This window comes from Heterodontus francisci, chromosome 42 (genome assembly GCF_036365525.1).
Source record: "Heterodontus francisci isolate sHetFra1 chromosome 42, sHetFra1.hap1, whole genome shotgun sequence".
In the NCBI taxonomy this organism is placed as follows: Eukaryota; Metazoa; Chordata; class Chondrichthyes; order Heterodontiformes; family Heterodontidae; genus Heterodontus; species Heterodontus francisci.
Window position 1 is genome coordinate 7,466,884 of NC_090412.1, and position 25,107 is coordinate 7,491,990.

A 25,107-nucleotide genomic window follows, 5' to 3' on the forward strand; every position below is an offset into this window, starting at 1 on the left:
TTCAGAAATGTAGGAGCAGCACTTGGTTAGTGAGGTAGTGTTCTAGAATATTTGAGAAAACAAAACACTCGCACCTATCTTTCGGACTTCACTGGTTCTGCTACTTTTCTTGTTTAACAAGAAACCTTTAATTGGTCTTTCAAGGGAAGCAGTGCCGTTAAGCAGTTAGGAAAATAACTTTAAATGTAAGGAGTCAAAATTCCAGTGGCCCTTCTCCATTGGCTGAAGAGACAAAGCAGGACCCAGGTGTGCCCAAACGATGTGGATCCTATCCTAAATTGAAAGGATGGGGGTCATCTGTGTCGTCCGGGTAGGCTGCTGGCACCTGCAAAGTGTGCTTCAGTGCCATTCACTTGATTGGCCCTTGTAAAGTGTGAGGTGAGAGTGACTGCCCTTGACATCAAAGCAGCATTTGACTGAGTATGGCATCAAGGAGCCCTAGCAAAATTGGAGTCAATGGGAATCTGGGAAAACTCTCCGCTGCTTTGAGTCGCACCTAGCACAAAGGAAGATTGTTTATGGTTGTTGGAGGTCAATCATCTCAGTCCCAGGACATCACTGCAGGATTTCCTCAGGGTAGTGCCCTAAGCCCAACCATCTTCAGCTGTTTCATCAATGACCTTTCCTTCATCATAAGGTCAGAAGTGGGGACGTTTGCTGATGATTGCACAATGTTCAGCACCATTCACGCTTCCTCAGATACATGAGGCAGCCCATGTCTAGATGCAGCAAGACCTGGACAACATTCAGGCTTGGGCTGATAAGTGGCAAGTAACATTCGCGCCACACAAGTGCCGGGCAATGACCATCTCAAACAAGAATGAATCTAATCATCTCCTCTTGACGTTCAATGGCATTACCATCACTGAATCCCCCACTATCAACATCCTGGGCGTCACCATTGACCATAAACTGAACTGAACCAGCCACATAAATGCTGTGGCAGGTCAAAGGTTGGGAATTCTGTGGCGAATAACTCACCTCCTTTCTCTCCCAATACCTGTCCATCATCTACGATGCACCAGCCAGCAGTGTGATGGAATACTCTCCACTTGCCTGGATCGGTGCAGCTCCAACACTTAAGAAGCTCGACACCATCCAGAACAAAGCAGCCCGCTTGATTGGCACCCCATCCATCACCTTCAACATTCACTCCCTCCACCACCGATGCACAGTGGCAGTAGTGTATACCATATACATGTTGCACTGCAGCAACTCACCAAGGCTCCTTCGACAGCACCTTCCAAACCCACGACCTCCACCACCTAGGACATGGGCAGTAGATGCATGGGAATACCACCAACTGCAAGTTCCCCTCCAAGCCACACACCATCCCGACTTGGAACTATAGCGCCATTCTTTCACTGTTGCTGGGTCAAAATGCCAGAATTCCCTTCTGAACAGTACTGTGGGTGTACGTACACCCCAAGGACAGCAGCGGTTCAGGAAGGCAGCTCACCACCACCTTCTCAAGGGCAATTAGGGATGGGTAATAAATGCTGCAAAAATAATAATCATCTACTTGATTGACTACCTTCTTCTTGGATTATTTTAGGGAACATGTACATTTTGATTACATGAAGTTTATGTATTTTTGGCACAGCAAGGCTCATCCTGGGAGCAACATGGGTTTAGGTGTTAAAGCAATTATTTTGTTCTTCATCTCTTCGGCAGTTGGACTTGGGAGGCCAAGGGGAGGGCGGTCATGCTGAAGCTCACTTCATTGATGTGCAGTTTTTGTATAAAAATGGACAGAATTGTAGAATACAACCACAGATATATTGATTTTAAAAATCCTATAATCCCATGTAATAAAAATGGAGTTGTACTTATTCATTCACCAAAGACCAAGGGGAATTGGGGAATGTGATCCCTCCAAACACTAGTAAAAATCCCAAAGTCCCATTTTAAAAAAAGCCATAAATGTTTCAGCCCAATTTTCTTTTGGGTAGGCTACTCTGCAGTAGACTACAAATGATTCTTGGGCCTTTAAAAGAGCCAAGAAAGGACTCATGGCATCTCTGAACCCTGCAGACAACTCCCTCTTAATGTACAGGGTAGGATGTGGCGACAGATGGGCAATCTGACCACTGACCCTCCCACCTGAATAAGGATGGAACCCGGGGCCTTCCCCACCCCCACCCCGCCTCTTGGCACCGACAGTTCTCCCGTCACTGAGCATCTAAACCAGGAGTAAAATCAAATGAGTTGATTTTTAAAAATTAAATGGCAAAGACTTTGTGCTGATTTTAACAAGCTGTTTCCTACTTTTAAAGGTAACTGTGAGACATAAGCTTGTGTGCTGCTCCCTGTATAAATCCAGTAGCTTTCCCTTTCACATCCTGTCGACCTGGCAGGTTTGGCTTGGATCAATCAGCTCTGGATTGTGGTTCATTTCTGAGGCAGTAGTTATGTGGTGTGTTGAGTTGGAAATTACCCACGTGACCAAGTACAAAATGAGACACTAAAGGAAATGGTATTTTAAGAAAACAGAGAAAAGGGCAAGTTTTATTTTAAAATAAAAGATATATAAATACACATTTCTCCCGCTGACATCGCAGAAAAACACTTTTCTTTTGAAAAAGATTCGCCTGGGCACCTGATTGTTCCATTCATGTTTTTCCGTCATACTATTCTTTCCCCCCCTCCCACCATCCCCCACCCACCCCCCCATTCTTAAACCTTTTGCAGTTTGGAAGTTCACATTTTCATCCTTTTTCAAAACGTGTTTGTTTAAAAAGTTTACTCAATGTTTGTTCCCTTTACAACGTGATTATCCAGGTAAACTAGGAAACAGAGAGAGGGGCAACAATGCTTGTGAAATATGTATTTTTAAAAACACAGGAAACAGATACATACCCAAGCAACAATTTCAGTCTTTTTGGTAAGTATACAGCGAACACATCTTTGCTGACCGATTTCAAAGGTGCTTAAAGCAATATACACAGTTATGCCGAGGACCCAATTGTTTGGTGATGCTGGAGTAATTAATTGATATTGCTCCAGGATACAATTCACATGTTTCAATGGTAATGAGCTGCAGTCAACAGTTAAAAAGAGCAGCAACAATTGACAATGAATCACAAGGAGAGAGCAAATGTTAGAAGTGATATAGTGTTCTGTGCACCAAGTCTTGCATTCTGAATATACCACACATATACAGTGCATCACTATGGGAGCTATTACAGGTATACTCCATACATATGGTAGAATGCAGTACAAAAACAGCCACCTTATTTAAATAAGTAATTTCTCAGATATCTCTCTGTAAATGTGAAACTGAAGATCCCTGACATTATTACCTCTTTTGAAAAAAGCCTTAGATCAACGATTTGTGTTGGGTCAACAGTTTCTTGAAAAGCGTCAAGGTTCAGATGATTTTCTTACATTTAACAGAAGGAATTATTGTACTTCTAAAGTCAACACCATGGCTTTCTGAGCGAACTTGTGTTACTTCAGAGGCCCCACTTACATCATTATGTGTACACTAATCTAGCAAACATAGCGACAAGAATTCAAGTTTGGAAAATGTTTCATTAACCAGGATGCCTTGTGAAACAAAAGCCCTATCTTTTCAGTGATGCATTTCAGAACAGCGTACCAAATTCTGAGAAGCAGTCTCAAACAGAATTAATCCTGAAAGCCACATGATGCAACAGGTGCCCAAGCAAAACATACTTCCGAGGGGCGATTCCACAATCCCTGCCCCCAGCAAGGATCTCGTGCTCACTGAGGGTGCAGCTTCAAACCTCAGGACTGTGAAATCACTCCTTTGAAATCAATTTGTAGAAAAGAGCTGAGTATCTTTAGCAAACTTCCCTTTAAAAGGAGGAGAAATGTAGCTTTAGTGTAAAATTTAATGATTGGAAACATTTCCAGTCATCTAACTAGCTCAGTCTGCTTCAATAAAACCTGTCAATGGAAAGGGTTGTAAAACATGAATCTTTCTGCTCAAGTCTTCGTATAGCGATGAAACAGAAAGATATTCAAGTCAGACTCTGGGGTTGGGGGCGAAGACAGCGAGCGATGTTAAGAGTCTAGACAGTGACTGAGCTGGAGTGTAAGTGGTGTGGGCAGAGGGGAATAATTCACATGCACTGTAGGGCACATCAATCCAACTCTGACAAGTTACATCTTCTTCGGAATTCCTGCCCACGCTCATGGATCCATTTATTAGACACTGAAAAACAGCCAATTAGACACATGTGTCAGTAAATGCAATGTAATTTTCCACTGCCCCAGCAAACTAGATGCACCCTCATCAGTCAAACTATCCCTGTCCATCCCACCATTATAGTGTCTATTAAAAATTTACAAACAACTAGCGACATCATGTGCATGTAACTCTTAACACTTCTTTTTATAAATAAAGGCCCAGTGGGTGGCCCAATAATTCAAGCAATGGGGCCCTAAATTTCTTCAGCTCAAGGGAGAAAATTCAAAACCCAACAAGCAGTCCTATGAAAGTTATTCGATGAGGCAAGGCCAGCATTTATTGCCCACCCCTTACAACTGAGTGGCTTGCCAAACCATTTCAGAGGGCAGTTAACAGTCAACCACAGTGCCGCCTGTCTGGAGTCACATATTGGCCAGATCAAGCAAGGATGGCAGACTTCCTTCCCTAAAGAATACTGGTGAACCAGATGGGGTTTTACGACAATCTGGTCGTCATGACTATAATTACTGATGCTGGCTTTTTATTCCAGATTATTATTTAAAGAAATTTAAATTCCCCAGCTGCCATGGTGGGTTTTGAAGTCATGGCTCCAGATCATTTGTCCAGGCCTCTGGATTACTAGTACAGCAACATAACCACTATGCTACTGTACCCTTGGGGTTACGCCATTAGTGGAGGCACTGGCACTTTTATACTGACTGTGTTTTTCTTTGGATTACTTTGGGGATCCGTTTCCACACTGCTAAATCTTACTCATTTATTCTGGGGCAAACAGGTTACACTCTTCTTTTCACAAAAAGTCAATAATTCAGCTGCTGGGGTAAGGGAGTCAGATTTAGCAATGTAAATGTCAGGTTGCCCGTTTCCCGAAACAGAACCGCATCAAACCAAACCAGTTCAAGATATCTGGGAGCAGAGACCAATAATATATTTCTGTTATCAGACAGTTCATTCATAGATATTGCAAAATTTTTTTTTAAAACCACACGTAAATGATAAATCAGTGGATAATTTAATCCTTTTAACTTTTTGCCCATGAACAATATGGGCTGTATGAACAGAATATTCAGTGGGGAAAATGTGGAATACAGAACTTGACTTGAGAAGGTGCTTCATAATTACTTGTGAACAAGTCACTGGAGTGTTCTCACTCTTAAATGCTGCAAATGGTACAAGGTAGGTACATTGACTGATGTAGAAACCATTATGCACCTAGGATGTATTCTTTGCCTCATGTTAATCTTAGAAACTACAAAACTACTTAAAAATGTACCATGTGCAGCAGATTTTAAGGTGTCTATCCCTCAACAGAGTTGCTACTACATTTGCCTATGGCTCATAATTCATGGCTGGTCCAGCTGTGGGACATTGACGGGTTGGATTCAGTGCTGTTTTCACATCTTCCAGATCGACAATATGCGACCTGCACTGGGTTTAGGGGGAAAACAATCAACATTTGCAAACAACGCAAATGTAGGAAGTGTGGCTAACTGTGAAGAGGCTTGTAAGCAACTTCATGAAGACACATACAGGTTAGTAGACTGGGCACATAGATGTATGCCAGTTAAAATTGAATTCAGAGAAATGCGGTGCTACACTTTTGGAGGGAAAGTAAAGAAATGTACAACCATGAAAGGAGTAGAAAAGGAGGGACATTGGAGAAGGCAGTAGTTCAGATAGACAATACATACAAGTAGGACACTTTGCTAAAACTGTTTTTTTTAAAAAGCATATGCAGTCCTGTATTTTACATATAGGGGTATAGAGTGTAAAAGAGGTCATGTTAAACCTCTAAGTCATTGATTAGGCCACAGTTAGAATATTGCATCCAGTTTTAGAAGCCATACTTTAGTAAAGACATGGAGGCTTTGGAGAGGGTGTATAAGAGATTCACTACAGTGACAAGCTTGAGTTATGAGGATAGACTAGAGAAACTGGGACTCTTTTTCACTGAGAGAAAAGACTTGGTGGAGACCTGCTCAAAATTAAAAAAGAGGCTTTGAAATTGTAAACAGGGGTTAAAAAAAATGATTCTACAGACCAGTGAGTGAGTAAACGAGTGGGCATAAGTTTAAAATCATCAAAAAGAGAGTTTAGGAGAACTTTATGCAGGGGGCTCTTAGAATATGGAGTGCCCCACCAGAAACTGTGGTAGAACTAAAATCTATTATAGCTTTTGAAAGGGCTGTGGATAAATATTTGGAAAGGGCAGGGTAATGGGACTAAATAGATATCCCTTCTAGCGAACCAGCACAGGCACAATGGGCCCAATGGCCTCCCCACTGAAATACAATGAAGGGCAAGGGAGTAGCATTAAGACGGACTTATCCCAGCTTCCACAGGTGAAAGGCTCCTTCTAAAAACAAATATATATTTATATAAATGCTGGTAAGCTGGAAGAATGGAACTCAAGAGGAAGCCATGATCAGTTAGCACCACCTGACCAGTTTTATGTTTCCCGGTGTATCACAGGTGATTGTAGGGCCAATAAGCAGGAGCCCCAATGGTTCCATGGCTCCAATAACCCACCTCCATGACCGAGGAAATGTCAGGTTCTAGGATGCTGTCTGAGACATGGCATTCATTTTTTTTTGCCATTGTCCTGTGTGCAAACCGCCAACAGCACACCATCAATATAAAAAATAACTACCAGCCCTTTAATTTTCTGTTCTGTTCTCCAGTGGGAAGTGCCTGGGGTGATGATTGAAATCAGGAACTCTGGGGAAACTGTAGGCACTGATCTTCAACCTGGCAGTCTATGATACAGCATGCATGTGCTACTGCTCCAGACTTAACTCCATTGCTTCTACTCTCTTGACCCTGTTTCTCCTGCTCCCTCCCCTTTCTGTCATACAGACAGCTCATCAAAAACTCTTGTTGCCCGTATCCTGATCCACTTGCCTGTCATCCCTGTGCTTACTGACCTAATTGGCTCCTGATCTCCCAATGCCTCAAATTTAAAAGTGGCATCCTCATGCTTAAATTCCTCCATAGCCTCGCCTCTTTCTAGCTCGGTAACTTCAAGCCCTACAGCCCTCCGTTCCTCCGGTTTCTTCAGCAGCCTCCCTCCCTTCACTCCATACTCTGGGATTCCTTTCCTAAACCCCTCTAACTCTCCAGCTCCTTCTTTGGCTCAGTGTCCTGCTTTTTATACTAAACCTCTGTGAAGAGCCATGGTATATTTTTTCACATTAAAGGCACTATATAAATACAAGTGTCTGTGTGGTTCTAGAGGAAAAGACTGGCTGGGGTTTGTGGCTTTTGACAAAATGTTGGTTACAGTGCTCTGCCATGTGTTCTAAAGGAAATGACTGTGGTGTACAGTATGTGCAGTGTTTCATAGTCCCCTATTGAGTGCCTATTACTTGTAAGTAAACATTAAAATCTAGGAATTAATCAGAAAAGTAAGATTACTTTTGATTGTTATGCAGTATGTGACTAACACACATCCACAGCTGCTACAAAATTGATATAGCGCATTTCTGTACTCACCCCATTTGTTTCCAACTAATACTGGGCAAGCTGCATGCCGGGTGCTGTAATCACCTTCTCCACTGGGAAAGAGATTGTACCAAAACACTGCTGTACCCTGCAATACAAGCACCCAATTAGTCTCTCAACATTTTAAACAAATGACCTGACTAACATGGACAATGAGCACAATGATCCAAAAGCATACCCAAAGCTTTTGCCTGTGAGGCATTGCTGAAGAATTCTTTAAACTAGCTTGAAATCAAACTAGAATTAGCCCCATCTGGATGACACTCACGTATTTCTTTGATTAAAATTATTTTAAATTTTAAACCAAGTAAGCAAATTAAGCAGATTGGGTCGAATTTGGAATATTTTTCCATCCAGAAAAAAATCAGCAACATTGGGACGGCAACAAAATAGAAATAATTTCTCCACAAACTTGCAGTACCGATGTCACAGCTAAATAATCAATCAGTGAACATTTCCCTGTTCTTTTACATCAGGTAACAGGAATGACTAAGGTGAGACGTCTCAACCGCAAACGGTCAGCATCAATTACATCTGGGCTCACAAATGTGTGCACTACTGAGGGAATGTTCCATTGGTTTAAACGAGATGCCAAACCAAATCTCTGTCTACTGCAGTGCATCAAGTGAATGTTAAAGATCCCCTGGTGCCATTCAAAGAGCAGGGAGTTCCCTGGCATCTTTCCGAACAAACGCCACCAAAAACAGCATTAACTGGCCATTCGTTCCATTGCTGTCTGCAAACTGCCTCCTGCTCTTGCTACATTAGTAGTCACTGCACTTCAGGTTAGTTCTTTCTCGATGAATTCCTTTGAAAGTTTGTTTAAGTCTCCAAATAAATATAAGTCTTTCTTTTCTATTTATATTTAAATATCCAGCACAAACTTAAAAACCAAAATAACCCAAATTGGTAGCAGGGAGTTATTTTAAAGCTAGAAGAGTAGTTTGAATTGGCATTGAATGTGTTAATTAAAAGCCAGCCAAATGCTGCACTGCAAGAACAGTTATGTAATTAAAGCTTGTCAAAGCTCCCTTGAATGGTTCTCATTCTCTCTCCATATTACTTCTTCTGTTGTTGCCCCTTAAAGAAAAAATGAATGCGCATTAAATAGCATCTTTCATCCCCAGGACATCGCAAAACCAATAAACTGCTTTTCAAGCATAGTTACTGTTGCAATGTGTGCAAAGCAAGGTTCCACAAACAACAAGATGAGTGACCATATTATCTGTTTTGGTGGCGTTGGTTGAGGTATAATTGCTAACCAGGATACCCTGCTCCTCTTCAAATAGGCCTTGGAACCATTATATGCACCTGAGTAGGAGGTGGACATTGGTTAAATATCTCAGCTGAAAGACAATGCCTCTGATAATGTTGCACTCCTTCAGTACGGCACTGAAGTGTCAGCCCTCATGATATACTCAAGTCCTGAGGTGGAATTTGAATTCTCAACCTGCTGACTCAAGAGATAATAGTACTACCTCATGCCCTCCAACTCTTCATATGACGATCTTGTATAATGCATGATTTTCCTGGCTTAGTTTACCCAATGCCACATCTCTGCCAATCATGTGTTAATGATAAGGGTTGAGAATAAAGGTTGACAGAGTCAACTCATTTTCTGATTGACAACTGGCACCACCCTCTTCTCCCCTCCCCCACCCTCCAATGGCCTGGATAAGAATAAAAACTCACCCTTTAGAAAAGTACAGCAGAAATCTAAGCCCAAACACTCTGATCATCCTGCTATACATTCTGTTCCTTAATACCACAGTCAGGCTAATTTTCAACATAATCTCTTTCATCAGTGCTACAAGAATTGTTGTCCACACCGGTACCTCTTCCACTGTGACAGCCCTCCCCTTCGAGTATTTCGTCACTTCTTAATGTTTACAAAATGCGTCTCTCTTATCCATATTATTGCTTCATTATTGAAGCATCAGACATTAATTATAGGGTCAAAAGGCCTCCGAAAATTTGCCTTTGTGGAACCCACTGATCAATAGATTCCCTTTAATTATACAAATCCCAAATTCTAATTATCTCATTTCATTGAACAACACGGAGTTAAACAAACAAGGATGGTGAACTTGGGGCAGAGACAGAGAACAAGGGCGACTACGAGCAGATGCAAGAGAACTCAGTGCAAGGAAGAGCAAGAGTGTGCGAGTGAGTGAGAACATGTGCAGGAGAGAGTGCGGGTGTGTGCATGTATGCATGAGGTCCGGAAGACAGAGAGAGAATCAAGACCAATACCTTTTGTGGCCACACAGCTGCTCCTACTTCCGGGAAAACTGTGGCTCCTCCAGCTGCTACGTCACTCATCTAGCAGAATAAAATCAAAGTTAGAGAACAACAACTACGTTAAATATCTCCTGAACTGCTCCAAATTCAATGATGGCTATTTAACAGATAGTACAATTAGTGTCACACCACAAATAAAATCTAATAAATATCCAGCATTTCATCTTCATCTCAGATGCCTGATATTTCTGTAAGCATCAGGATCCAATCGATGTGTTCTCTATCAAACAGCAAAATAATTACAGAAAGGAAATTAAATGTATTTTGTCTGCCTTGGTCCCATTGCTTCCCTCCAATCCCAACCTCTAATCCCATCACAATCAGAAACTACATCTGACTCTAACTCCTCAGGCTCAATGCCATATATGTACATATACCACATTAGTTATTTTTCCCTCTCTCCCCTCACACTAAAAAAATAAACAAGTAGGACATGAGGTTTTGTACCTGGTGCCGCCACAGGAGCCTGTGTTTGATGACAGGGCTTGAAATGTCTCTTCAGGACTTAACTGCTGCTTAAAATGAGCTTTATTGCCAAATACTAAAGTTAAATTACCTGACCTCGTACAATTCACAGTAAATTTCGTCTGGGGATCTTGGCACCAATTAGAAATCAAGTTTACTTCTTAGAAGTTAAAAGGAAGTTGCCAAAATGTGTGTGCAATGTGTTGCAGGTTACTGAGAATCAATCTGCACATTTTTGCTGCCTTAAAGTTATTAATTGCCAAATGAAAAATGCAAGTCATCGAGCAGCTAGCCTGGAGGCTAGATTAAAGCCTGCCTGACATTGATGGATCTTAAATTGGTGATTCCTCTTCAATTTTAGAGTATGTTCCCTTGTCCTTTTGAAAGGTGAATAAAGTTGCAGTTATGTAGGTCGTCCCAAGTCCTTAGTATATCCCAAAGCACTTCACAGCCATATAGTTTTGTTAATCTGTTCCCTCCCGCCCCATAGGATTTTTCACATCTACCTGAACAGGCAGACGGGGCCTTGGTTTAACACCTGACACTTCATTCTATGCAACAATCTCTGGCCAAGGGAGCAATCAGTTGACCTTTTAGGTAACTCTGAGGGGCACTGTGCAGACTGATGACCCTGCCAGTGACTCTAGGAAATACATCTAGCCTCAACTGATATCAACAGAGGACTCTATGACCTTATTCCACTCTACCTCTGCAATCTTCTCTGGCCTTGCATCCCAACTCTCATGTTCTTCCGACTCTGATCTAGTTATTACCAGTGAAAGATCTTTCGGTCATCATGCCCCTGCACTCTGGAATTCCCTTCATGTCCTTATCTCCACCACTGTGCCTCACTTCTGTTCATTTTCAAAAAGAAAGCTCTTCAGCCATACTTTTGGTCAATTGCCTAACGCTCTTACCAAACTCTTGCTTGGTGTTGGATCCCTTTTTCTTAAATTTATTTTGGGAACCTTTTTCTATAGAAAAAGATGCCACAGAAGAGCAAGTCGTAGAAAGTTAAGGATGCTCAAAGCACGTTGAAGCACTAACTCCCTGCATAACGAACAAACCCCCTGCAGTCCCATCAAAGAACAGTACAGCACAGGAACAGGCCATTCGGCCCTCCAAGCCAGCGCCAATCTTGATGCCTGCCTAAACTAACACCTTCTGCACTTCCGGGGCCCATATCCCTCTATTCCCTTCCTATTCATATATTTGTCAAGAGGTCTCTTAAACGTTGCTATCGTATCTGCTTCCACCACCTCCCCTGGCAGCAAGTCCCAGGCACTCACCACCCTCTGTGTAAAAAAACTTGCCTCGCACATCCCCTCTAAACTTTGCCCCTCGCACCTTAAACCTATGTCCCCTAGTAACTGACTCTTCCACCCTGGGAAAAAGCTTCTGACTATCCACACTGTCCATGCCACTCATAACTTTGTAAACCTCTATCATGTCCCCCCTCCACCTCTGTCGTTCCAGTGAAAACCATCCGAGTTTTTCCAACCTCACCTCATAGCTAATGCCCTCCAGACCAGGCAACATCCTGGTAAACCTCCTCTGTACCCTCTCCAAAGCCTCCACGTCCTTCTAGTAGTGTGGCGACCAGAATTGCACGCAATATTCTAAGTGTGGCCTAACTAAGGTTCTGTACAGCTGCAACATGACTTGCCAATTTTTATACTCTATGCCCCGACTGATGAAGACAAGCATGCCGTATGCCTTCTTGACTACCTTATCCACCTGCGTTGCCACTTTCAGTGACCTGTGGACCTGTACGCCCAGATCTCTCTGCCTGTCAATACTCCCAAGGGTTCTGCCATTTACTGTATACCTCCCACCTGCATTAGACCTTCCAAAATGCATTACCTCACATTTGTCCGGATTAAACTCCATCTGCCATTTCTCCGCCGAAGTGCCCAACCAATCTATATCCTGCTGTATCCTCTGACAATCCTCATCATTATCAACAACTCCACCAACCTTTGTGTCGTCCGGAAACTTACTAATCAGACCAGCTACATTTTGCTCCAAATCATTTATATATACTACAAACAGCAAAGGTCCCAGCACTGATCTAAGCGGAACACCACTAGTCGCATCACTCCATTCAGAAAAACACCCATCCACTGTTACCGTCTGTCTTCTGTGACTGAGCCAGTTCTGTATCCATTTTGCCAGCTGACCTCTGATCCCGTGTGAGTTCACCTTTTGCACCAGTCTGCAATGCAGGACTTTGGATCTTAATTTTTTTTTAAATATTCCTTCATGGGATGTGGGCGTCGCTGACAAGGGTAACATTTGTTGCCAATTCCTAATTGCCCTTTGACAACTCAGTGGCTGGCTAGGCCATTTCAGAGAACAGTTAAGAGTCAACCACATTGCTGTGGGTCTTGAGTCACATGTAGACCAGACCAGGTAAGGACGGCCAATTTCCCCCCGAAAGGACGTTAGTGAACCAGATGGGTTTTTATGACAATCAAAGATAGTTTCATGGCACCATTACTGAGACTAGCATTCAATTCCAGATTAATTAATTGAATTTATTAATTCATTGAATTTACATTCCACCAGTTGCCATGGTGGGATGCAGTTTTGCACTTCGGGAAATCAGCAGCACTATTGGAACATAAAAGCACCGATAACGCAGCAGGATTCTGCAAAGCTTCTGATCTCAGCAGTGCTTCTGAGGGGAGGTGCAAAACAGCACCAATTGTCTACTGGGTGAGGAGAAGCAAGCAGACAGCGAGAGAGATTTAAAATGGCCAATCCTCTTAGACGAGTGGTTAAGATGCCACAAACATTTTTTTTTAAATAAAATGCACAAATACACAAGAGCTATTTTACAGGAAGACAAAACCTTGCTTGAAACACTGAGAACTTACTCACAATTTTCAATTTTGTGACTCCAAATCCACAGGCATTGGATCATAAACTAGATCTCTAAATTAATTGTTCCTGTTCAACTGAGCAAGTATCAGAACAAATTTTACTTACGTAAAATAACCAGGTAGCAATCCTGTTCCCAGTCCCCAGCTCTTTGAAAGCATCGGGTTCATCTTTCTATTTAAAAAAATACATAATCTTTAAAAGTTGCTGTTATGTCTGTAATATAGGCCATGAGATTTTACTGTGCCAGTATTAATGATGACAATGCATTTATGTACAATTCCTTTCTCTGCTATCTTAACAGAAGCACTAACCTGTAAATGCTTTGACAGATTAGCTTTAATTATATAATAGCAGACAAAACAATTCCATATAAACATATTAGATGTTGGCATGTTAATTTTTTTGCAGAACTCAATTTGAGAGTGGTGGCGATTCTTCCTAGTAGCGCACGACAGAGCAAGCAAGATCGAGCCATGTAGCACATCTGGTATGATTTCCAAGTAACACTCAGAAGAAAATTAAATTGGGGTTTGATTCTGCCCGTCTCTTAGCCTTATTCTGACTACATACCATGTACTTTGCCGTCTCGGTTCCCCTCATATTATTTTTCCTTGAACACTTCGCGTTCAAGTCAACCATGTACCTTATTTTCCCTTAGAAGATCTTCCCGACATGGTGCAGGATTTCCAATCCTCAAATGAACATTGTCAACAATCACAACACTTCATTTGTCTTTATGTTGCAAGATGGTGACTTTAGACACTGACAGGGAAGCATCCCCTGACTGGGATACACCAGATAACCAACAGAACAGAGAATGAACGGCAATAAAGAGATTCAGCCTCGTACTTAGTACAGCTGGGGTGTAAAATACAAGCACTTACATGTTAATACTCTCTGTGAAACATACCGTCAGCACTTTCAGCAAGTGGTACTTTCACTCTACAATGTGCAAATTCCACATTAATTTCCTGCCTAGACTTACTATTTCATATTTATTCCATTTTTAAAAAAATCAAAATCAGCTGCTCCATATAATTCATGCTGAAATCTTCCTTCAAATATATTGTTATAAAAATAATATCAGCCAAAACATTTTTTTGCATCACAAATGACACTAAATGTCAACTAAATATTTTTTTTTTTAAATGCTTGAACTAGCTCAGGAATCGATCCAAACAACCAGAGTTTAGCTTCCCTTAACCCATTACAAATATTCTCTTCCACCATAACATATTCACAAACATCCAGTAGAATACAAGTAATATATTAAAAACAGTATGTTGTGATTCTTTCTCTGCAAGGATATAGGCTCAATAAATTTTCTACCTGAATATATTAAAACAGTACACCTAGTGCGCCCAGATATCATACTCTAGATGCCACATCTTGGCAAGTCTGTACAACAATCGTCGAAACGTCTGACTTACAGCCTGAAATTTACGTGCACTATTCACAGAAAAGGGTTGGGAAAATATTTCATGATCAATGTAGCTCCTATATGGTGCTTAAGCCTGAAAGGGATAATGTCCAAATGCTGCACACCCAAATCAAAATAAAATTAGATCTAAACGAGGCAGATCATAGGAATTACGGAGCAAATGACTGAATTCTAGCCAAGCTTACTTTATTAATGTATAAATCAAGTACATCAGCATTGATAGAGGTTGGATGTATTGATCAATATGAAAAATAGCTCATTAGAAAAATGAAGCTTAATATAATTGTAAAGAATCTGTGGACAGCGCAGAAGTTGACAGATCACAGAAGTCAAACATTGTACTGATCTCATTCACAGTGTTTTGCTCAGATTATGTTGGACTTTACTTGTCAAAGGGCTTATTGACAAATTGCAGATCTTCTACACACTTGTTTATCATTAAGACAGTGGAATGGCAATGACACATCTTCAGTATTGCCCTAGCCAGAAGTTTGATGGGTTTAATGTATAGGGATTGACAATACAAATTACAATACTCTGATCAATCAAGAGTTACGTTAACTTTATAGCTAAGACTAAATTTAAGCTTCTGGACCTCTCCCCTTTACTGTAGCAAAGGGAATCCCAACAATCTACGTTCTTCCCTTCCCCAAAAATACACGGAAAGTTGCCTCCCCAAGTCACCAAGAACCCTGCTGCATGCTGAATTGCTGGGTTATATTGTTTCCTGAACTTTGTGATGTAAAATCATTCAGCATGCAGTGATTTAAAAAAATTATATTGCAATTACAAATTGAGCAGTCAATATAATTTTTCCAAATGAGATTCTGCCCTTATCATGCAATATTAGAGCTATTCTACTCACACAAACCCATTGTAAAGCAGCAAGTTTTGGAATAGTTACAAATTTTGTGACACTACTTGCCCGTGCAAAGTCATGGTGGGGCTCATACTGCCCTCCCACGCCATAATTAGCCACCTGAAAAAGAAACAGATGGGGGGAAAAAAAGAGAGCTGAAAAATGATACACACTTACCCGTCCAAAGTCAAAGTGAGGCTCGTACTGGCCCCCAACCCCATAATTGGCTACCTACAGCAAAATGAGAAGTCAGACAGAACTGGTCAAATGTTCAACATTTCACAAGCACTGAGTGTTATACAGAGGGTTACAGTACAGTGAAAAGGAAGTGTATTTACAGGCCACATGGTGAATAAGCCCAACAGTAATAATGACCGATGGTTTGGCCAATAGTGTGTTCAAACTGAAACTTTCATTTTGCATTGTACTTTAATTCCACTAATATTAGCAGGTTAGACACCTGCCCTAACAAAATCCAACAGTTTTTTTCTCCAAGGCTAATCACAGGAAATGTAGCAATATTCTTTTGACAGTAATGGAGCAGCGAAAAATGGTCACCTGTCAGAAGTCTGGACTTCTCAGTTGGCGTTTTACCCATTTATCTTAAGCAGTTTAACACTGATCAGAAAATCTAGACCACGGCATCAATGCACCATAATCTTTACCTTTGTGTTGGTTGGCATTGGTAAAATACATTCTCTTTCCATCCTTTCTCAGTTCAACCAGGGCATTTCTATCAGCTGTTGCCTTGCTCCTCCAGCCAGTGATACTTAAATGGAAACTCTTCCTCCAACTTCAGTCCTGGCTGCTGTAGCTGGTTTCAAATCTCTTCCTGAACCTACCTTACTGGGCTATCCCTAATTTTAAATCCATCAGCAGGAACTGGGGCTGGGGTTAGGTGGGAGCATTGCTGTTTAAACATCACAGTGTTGGACGAGCAGAGCAGCAGAGAGCAATAGCTGATAGGTAAGTGTCGTTTTAAAGTACTCATGTTGGGTCACCCTCTTTACAGAAGTAGTTCTGCTGGAACGAAGACCAGAGGAAGATATGTCCCATGTATAAGGCAACCCTTACCTTCAGGGATTAACATAAAGCACTTGCATGCTCAGGGAATTAAAATGGAACCTAATCAAGTAAAACAGTGTTTTATTCTCACTCTTGGACTGAGGTTGTATACAGGAGAGTATTTATAATCTATTACCACTTGTAAAAGCAAGTCAACAATGCTAAAAATATGCTGTCACTATAGGATCAGATGTTTCGTTTTGCAAGTGGCTTCCATGAAAACCACAAATTTCTGTGGAATTCAGCTTAAGCCACTGTTAGTTTATAACTTGAAAGTCTTGGATTAGATCTTTGTGTACTAACACTGTTTAGCAAGGTGGTGGTGTGGTTGGTGGTAGTAGGGTGTAAGCTTTCCTCTGGCAGTTTTATGTTAGCGATATTGTAAATTTAATGGAATTATTTCCTGTTTCCAGCAAAACCATAAATAGATTATAAAAGACTGTACAGACTCTGCCTCTTTGTTGATGTTGTCACCAACAGAGTTTACCTTGTGGGAACACAGAGCCACATACCATTATAGGCAGCTGCTTTAGGTTGGGACTGAGATATTACCATTAATATGGAAAGGAAGTAAAATCATGATTTTACATAGTTTAATTCCAAGTAGTAGTCTGGATTAACTTTTTCTACACCCTGAATAAGCTCTCTCTATTTCAGACATCTCCTTTATGGGCTGAAAAAGTCAAGTTTCTTCAATCTTTTCTCATAATTCAGACTTCTGGCATTAGGGACTCTTACGCTTCTCTTATTTAAGATCTGGATGTAACTTCTTGAGCCATGGACCTGCGGCACGAAGGTTTGTGTCCAAGTTCAGCCGCCAATGTAGTTGTAGTGGTTAGAAACACACTGTATAAAACCAAAGGGCACACTCACCTACAGGACCTAACTGACAGTACAAGACCTGTTGGAGAAAAGGTGAAGAGTAATGGAGGAGTCCTCCAAACAAAAGGGGAATAAAAGACTACTTTACACACAGAACCCAACTCTAAAATAGCAAGTGCCATTTGGACTGTACTGCATAGTCTGAAAGGTCATATTTGGAACAAATGAGAAATCCTGACTCACCACCTAACACCTTGGCTGCTAAAGTTTGGAGAGAATAATACCCAAAATCTTGATTATTGAAGTTGAGAATTCTAAAATTTATTTTGGCTAGTAAAAGGAGGAGGTGGAGAAGGTGGGAAAATGCTACTTGGCACGTTAGCATTGTTGTGGCGGTGATGGGCAGGGTGGGGGGCAGAAGGCAGAACACTACCTGGACTCCTTAGCACACGAAGTTTGCAACATTAGCCAATACCTTAGCTACTGAAATAAAGAGAGAGAATGGTGGAAATACTCAGCAGGTTAGGTAGTGTCTGTGGAGAGAGAAACAGAGTTATCATTTCAGGTCAATGACCTGTCGTCAGAACTGGTCTGATGAAAGGGTCATCAACCTGAAACGTTAACTCTGTTTCTCTCTCCACAGGCGTTGCCAGACCTGCTGAATATTCTCACCATTTTCTCTCTCTATTTCAGTTTTCCAGCCTCTGCAGTATTTTGCTTCATCTCAGCTACTGAAGTTAGGGGACCTCTATTCCTTTCTTTAGTTTCATGGATTGCTTTCACAGACAAAAGGCTCTGCTACGTATTCCAAACCAGATGCTGTTCTATTATGGAGAGCTCTGATTTGTAATATTATATTCCACTCATATATGCACACCATGTATAATGGTCATTTCTATTAGGATAAATACCCACCTCTCTATTCATTAGAGTCCAATTCCATTTCCATAAAACTGTTTTACACACAGTTCAGTTCAACACCTACCTGCAGCTCCTCTGCTGTGGAAACATCAAGCCCTGTGAGGTCTTGTATCCTCCGGTTAATACGACTAATCACGAGGTCTTCATATTCTGACAGCCATGCACTGAGCGGAGGAAAAAAAACATGCTTTGTTTAAAGCTTCCACAGATTCCCTTGATTTATCTGCCACAACACCTTTCCCACCAGCATTCCAAAGCTTAAAGCTATATATCCACGAATATCTGTACTTCATAGACATCCATTCTAGATGCATAGCAGCACATAAGTTATCACACTAAGTAATTTTATAAATCGCAACAGCACAAAGAGACCTAATAACAAGATCTCCCGGATACATTTATCCTTTACTGGCCACTGCCCCACCTACAGGGTGGTTTGTCTATAGAAAGGAGACCCAAATGAATGGAGCTGCCGATTCTTTCCTCCCACGACAGCAACATTATTCCACAACTGGCCCTCAAGGACAAGGATTCCCAAGCAATAAAAGCCAGGTTAGATCAATTTCAAACATGCATACATCTTAGAATAGCACAGACATTTAATTCTTAGTAAGTCTACAACCCTGGATAAGAGTCAGCCAATATTCAAAGACTGCTAATGCTGCAACGTTAACCAGATGGTCCTGAACTGCAGGGACAAACACAGATTAAGCAGAGCAATTATAGCAATCGTCCCTTTAAAGTATTAGGGCACACAAAAAAAGTAAGCCCACAAATATTACAATTCCTTATTAATGAAGAAATATTTTTTCTTTGTTAATATTCTGAAGTTGCTGCATCTCTGTTTCCCAGTCAATTTTTACAGAATACATTGAATTTCACGCAAATGGGAAAAGTTCATTTTCTGCCCATGTGCAATTACAATGGAACCTGCTTAGAACGAATGTTCAATTAGTTCAAAAATATCCAAATTCCACGTGAAATACTTACCTATAACTACAATCTGGATGTAATTAAGTTACTATGTACTTCTATGCAATAGACTGCCTTTGCTTAGCCCAATCACAAGGTTATAACCTAGGCGTCAACTCTGGCTTTGAGGTAGCACTCTTGCCTCCGAGTCAGAAGTTTTGTGTCCTCAAGTCCCAAAACAGAGACATAAGCACTTAATCTAGGCTAGTATTTCAGTGCAGCATTGAGAAAGTGTTGCATTGTTGAAGGTGCCAACTTTTGAATAAGATGTCAAATCAAGGCCCTCTCTACCTTTACAGGTGGACATAAAAGATCCTGAAGGACTATTCAAAGAAGAGCAGTGGAGTTCTCCCAGTGTCTTGGTCAACATTTATCCATTAACCAACATCACTAGAAGCAGATTGCCTTGTCATTTATCTCTGCTGTTTGACAGACCTTGCTGTGGGCAATTGGCTACTGTGGTTCCCAAATTACAACACTGACTACACTTTAACAGTACTTGTTTGGTTGTGAAGTACAGGATCTGCTTGCATCTGTAAGGTGATGTACAGCATGGATTCAAGCATCATAAGTAGCTCCGAGGAGTAACATTTATCGCAAGGCAAAAGTAGTTGTGGCACACAATTGAATTTAAAGCTGTGCAGTGTGTCAGGAAGAGGGAAAAGAAGAAAAATTAACAGGATAGCCAGAAGGGCGAAGGGAAGGAAATGCACATAGATGCATATAGCAGGTTCGTTCTTACATGGATGCCTACAGTGAAAGCTGATCTATGATCCTATAGACTCAACAAACTATAATCAACAGTTGAAGGGGAAGGAGCGTTTAGGGAAAGCACTCTCCCTCAAGTACTTTCATAGATTGAGTCTAGTACTTTTCAAAGTAGAATGCAGGAGTATTTTAGACAAAGAAGGAGTCCATTAGACTTCTCTTTACTTTTAAGGACAATCCTTTTGATTGAAGGTTATGAGTTTCTATTTCAGCGACAATTAACAGCTATTTAAAGTATTTCTTATGTGTGCACTGAGCCTGAACTGCTTATATGTAGCAGAGTAGGGAAAAAAAAGTAAAATTCCATCATGTGTCAAACCATTCACCATCCTTTAAATATAGTCAAGTAATCTTTCATGCAAGCTCTTAAGTGGAGGGACAGGATGAGGCAGGCCGAGCAATCCATATTTAAACTGGTCGTAAAACAAAAAGCAAAGGCTCTAATAATCTCCTAGTGTTCTGCTGAACTCTCACTGGTAACCCACCAGAAAATGGCTAGGATCCAGTTGCAACAGCTCTCTGTTACTGCCAATTAATGGCCTGCTTTGTAAAGAGGTGAAACCTACACCCACCCATTACCAGGTAAATGTGATATTGTCAACCATGGCTCACTTGGTAGCATTGTCACTTCTGAGTTACCAGGCTGTGGGTTCAAGTCCCACTCCAGGACCTGAGCACAAAAATAAGGCTGACACTCCAGTGCTGTATGAGGGAGTGCTGCGCTGTCGGGGGTGCCATCTTTCGGATGAGGTGTTAAACCGAGGCACTGTCTGCCTTTTCAGGTGGGTGTAAAAGATCCCGTGACATTATTTCGAAGAGCAGCAGGAGAGCTATCCCTGATGTCCTGCCCAATATTTATCCCTCAACCAACATAAAAGCAGATTATCTGATCATTATCACATCGCTATTTGTGGGAGCTTGCTGCGTGCAAGTTGGCCACTACTTTTCCATTTCCTACATTACAAAAGTAAGTACACTTCAAAAGTACTTCACCGGCTGTAAAGTGCTTTGGGACATTCAGTGGCGCTGTAGAAATTTCTTTTCTTAGGGGGAGAAGAACCAAGAGTTCCCACTTCCCAGGATCATTAGTGAGCTAACGTACTGCTGCTGATCGGTGTGCACGAGATGAAACATTACAGCCTAAACATGTGTGTAGCTAAATGATCAGTTTAACTGTTTATGAGCCTGTTTATAGTATGCTCCTACTGAAAGTATAATCTGTCACTGGCTGTAATTACAAGGCAGTAATCTAATCAAAGAAGTTTGATGACCTTTTAAGAGACTGCAACTTGAGCAATTTATAATCATATAGAGTCCTGAATTGAGATGCTCTCCTTGAAAGTATTCAATAGAAGATAGTTTCTATTTTCTATCAGTTTATGTTATATTTTATGTGTTATCTGGTAATTTGACAGATGGATCTGTTCTGGGATTTCATGCTAAAGAAAGCTATGGGTAAAAATTGTGTGATTTCTGTCACACTAAAGCATTGATGATTTTAATGCAGGTTTACATAGAAAGTTTATTTATTCTTTTGACTAAGAAATGCTACATACAAAAAGAGGGACAAGTAAAAACCACCAGGTTCATTAATGTTCACCCATCTGCTGCACAGTGCGAGTCAATGTACCACCCTCTCCAGCAATTAAGCACTGTAACTTCTGGAAAAGAACTGTGGCGAATTTCAGGAAAAACACAGTGAAATTCTCCCCGACTACACAAACCACACTCCAAGAAACCATGGTTACCTGTGATATATCGCTAGATGAACTTAAGGCCCTAATATAATGTTCATCTCACGTAGGAACTTGTTCAGTCCCTTCTCTAAGAACTGTGAGGTGCCCATACCTTCCATATCCTTCAGTGGCTTGCTCCAGTAGGCAAGAGCCTTCTGAGAGAAGAAATCCTTCCTAGAATCCAACTAGACCCATTGCCTACATATTTTATAGGCACATTCTCCAGTCCTACAATCACTAACAATTTGAATATTTTATCCAAAGCTAAAACATCTGTCATCCTTTGATACTTTTAAGAACCTCAATCACCTCACCCCGAGTGAATTAACTGACTCTTGAAGTCTATTACTGTGGCTAATAAATCAAATACAAAAGCGAAATAATGTGGATGCTGGAAATGTGAAATAAAGACAGAAAATGCTGAAAACACTCAGCATGTCAGACAGCATCTGAAGAGAAAAACATTTAATGTTTCACGCTGGCGGTTGAAAGGTCACAGACCTGACATGTTAACTGTGTTAACTCAGTTCAGCTACTCGGAAGTCCTCCTATATATATATATATATATACTTCACCGAATAGTGCCCTTAAATTTGTACTGTACTGACCTGGTAATGCATACTAGAATCCTGCTTGCTTTCCCTTTGGCTTTGCTGCACTGCTTGAAACATCAGTGATTGGCACAGACTACCACAGCTACAGGGTTCCGAAGAAGGGTCACTGACCCAAAACGTTAACTCTGCTTCTCTTTCCACAGATGCTGCCAGACCTGCTGAGTGATTCCAGCATTTCTTGTTTTTACTACCACAGCTACTGCTTTGTTACGACTCAATTAAATTTTGTTTCTTATTACATGGAATTCTGTGATTATAACTAGAGTTTTTGGGTATTGTGTTCAGAGATTCTTGTCTTTTCATGAAAAGTGCAAATCAGTGGTCTCGAAGATTGTCCCCAAGTGCCTTTCCCATTCTTTAACTTTTAGTGATGATGGGAAGTGAATGGTGGTTTGTTCTATTTTCCCCTCACCTCATTTGGATACATGACCCCAACATTGCGAAACATTAGTGGGTAGGCACATGATTAAGTCCCTTTGGGGGCCATGTTTTCATGTTATCAGTTTGGGCGGGCCAAACTTTGCCCGAACGTTAATTAAGAGGAAGCAGCTGATTCTGCACCTATGGGGCTGGGTTTTCCTAGTCCTTCCTTTTCACTGGCCTGTTCAAAATAGTTCCATGTGTGGAACAGGTACGCTTGGCAACACGTGCATAACACAGCATCGCACCATATTAAATGGCATCTGCTATTTATAAGTGCACTCTCTGAGCTTCTTTAAATCAGCTTGGAAGCTCTTAATCTGTTCCTTATTGCCAACCTTTCCAGACACTTTAATATCATTTGAAAATTTAATAATGGCATTAACGCTTTTCTCCAAATCACTAATAAAAGTAATTACCAGTAAAGATTAAGGGAACAGAAACCTGCATTTAATACAAATAAATCCAAAGGCCATGGCTTGAATTTAACTATGCCTTTTTGTATTTGAGTTGGCTAGTCCTTAAAGCGCATCCAAATAACACTCCCCGTATTCAAAAATAACAACTTGCATTTATGTGGCGCCTTTAACATAGTAAAACATCCTAAGGCATTTTACATGAACATCATCAAATAAAATGTGACTCCGAGGCATATAAGCAGATATTCGGACAGGTGACCAAAAGCTTGTCAGAGATAGATTTTAAGCAACATCTTAGAGGAGGAGAGAGGTGTACAGAGGCAGAGAGATTTAGGGAGGGAATTCCAGAGCTTGGGATACAGGTTCAAAAATCAGGGATGCGCAAGAGGCCAGAATTGGAGGAGCACAGTAATCTCAGAAGGTTGTAGGGCTGTTGGAGGTTACAGAGATGGGGCAGCGGGAGGCGTAGAAAACAAGGATAAGGATTTTAAAATTGAGGTGTTGCCAGACCAGGAGCCAAGGTAGGTCAGTGGGCACAGGGGTGATGTGATTGACAGAATTCTGTTAACCCAAATGCATTAAGGAATCAGAGGCAAAGGTGGATCTATGGAGCTATGCTACAGATCAGCCGTGGTGAACAGGTTGGAAGGGCTAAATAGCCTACTCCTGTTCTTATGGGTGAACAGGGCTTCGTGCAAGTTAGGATACGAGTAGCAGCACTTAGGATGATCTCAACTTCACTTCCAATCCTTTCAGATTTGCCGTATTGCCTACATTACAACAGCGGCTACACTTCAGAAGTAATTTATTGGCTGTGAAGTATTTTGGGATGCCCCGAGGTTGGGCCAGGCACTATAGAAATGCAAATTGTTCTCTCGCAAACAAATGGAACTGACATGTTTGCATAGTCTAGGCTTCAGAAGAGACCAAGAAGGAACACTCTGATAAATAAATGACCAATATCACAGAATGTAGTATCACTGTGATATTACACAAAGACACCAAGAAATAGAATGGCATGAAAAACCGTTCATATCACTGACAGCAATACAGCCCTAAGTTAACCGTAAATTTCCCAATGAACTATTTTGTTGTCTTGGTTATAAATGTTATTTTTAGAGCTGACCGTTCCTGAGCAGACACCACACCCTGTAATTACAGCATATGCTATTCCCTCTGGCCTGTAATAAAAAGAATTCACAGAGGTTTTCCACATTTTTCAGCTTTAAAAACCAAGCTCTACTTTCACAAGTCTGACCTAGGTTTCCTGGAGCTGGGTTGTGCAGAAACTTGACAGTGATGCAAACTTAAAGAAATAAAAGAGAAAGAAAACTGGCCATTTTATTCCAGTACATAAGTTCAGGTGAACTAATGCCAAGGCAGCTCCAGCTTATGATTAGCAGCAACAGGAGGTAGCTAATTTCAGCTGGTTAAGTCATAGGCATGTGAGTTTGCCTTAACACTCTTGGCTAGGTAGCATTTGGCACAGAGATGGGATGAAGAAGCAAAGAATAGCAATGGTTCCTACTTCCTTTTCCGCTCCAAGTTTGGAGTGCAATGCAGAACATTTGCAGTAAACTTTGCACCCTGAAGCATTGGCTTTCAAACTATTTTGTGTGTGTCTCAACTGCCTGCAAAGACAGACACACTCTGAGGGTTTCACTCACCTCAAAGACCGTCAGCCAGTCAACAGAAAACCATACTATCACAGCATATAGCATTCCTGTACAGCAACAGTGA

General features: G+C 41.1%; 1 protein-coding gene across 7 annotated transcripts in view; it reads right to left on the reverse strand.

The window, feature by feature from the left end:
• Window positions 1–2,479: 2,479 nt before the first annotated feature.
• LOC137355423 (prolyl 4-hydroxylase subunit alpha-1-like) overlaps window positions 2,480–25,107 on the reverse strand; it is a 74,985-nt gene continuing 52,357 nt past the window's right edge. For 6 of the 7 annotated variants that reach the window (XM_068020464.1, XM_068020469.1, XM_068020465.1 and 3 more), the window contains 6 exons: window positions 18,499–18,602; window positions 15,808–15,857; window positions 13,436–13,501; window positions 9,932–10,000; window positions 7,670–7,766; window positions 2,480–4,180 (listed from right to left, as the gene is read on the reverse strand). In XM_068020464.1, coding sequence (XP_067876565.1) covers window positions 4,110–4,180; window positions 7,670–7,766; window positions 9,932–10,000; window positions 13,436–13,501; window positions 15,808–15,857; window positions 18,499–18,602 — 457 coding nt within the window. In that variant the 3' untranslated portion in view covers window positions 2,480–4,109. Of the gene's footprint in view, window positions 4,181–7,669; window positions 7,767–9,931; window positions 10,001–13,435; window positions 13,502–15,696; window positions 15,751–15,807; window positions 15,858–18,498; window positions 18,603–25,107 lie in introns of all 7 variants that reach the window. The other variant, XM_068020466.1, reaches the window with a different exon arrangement.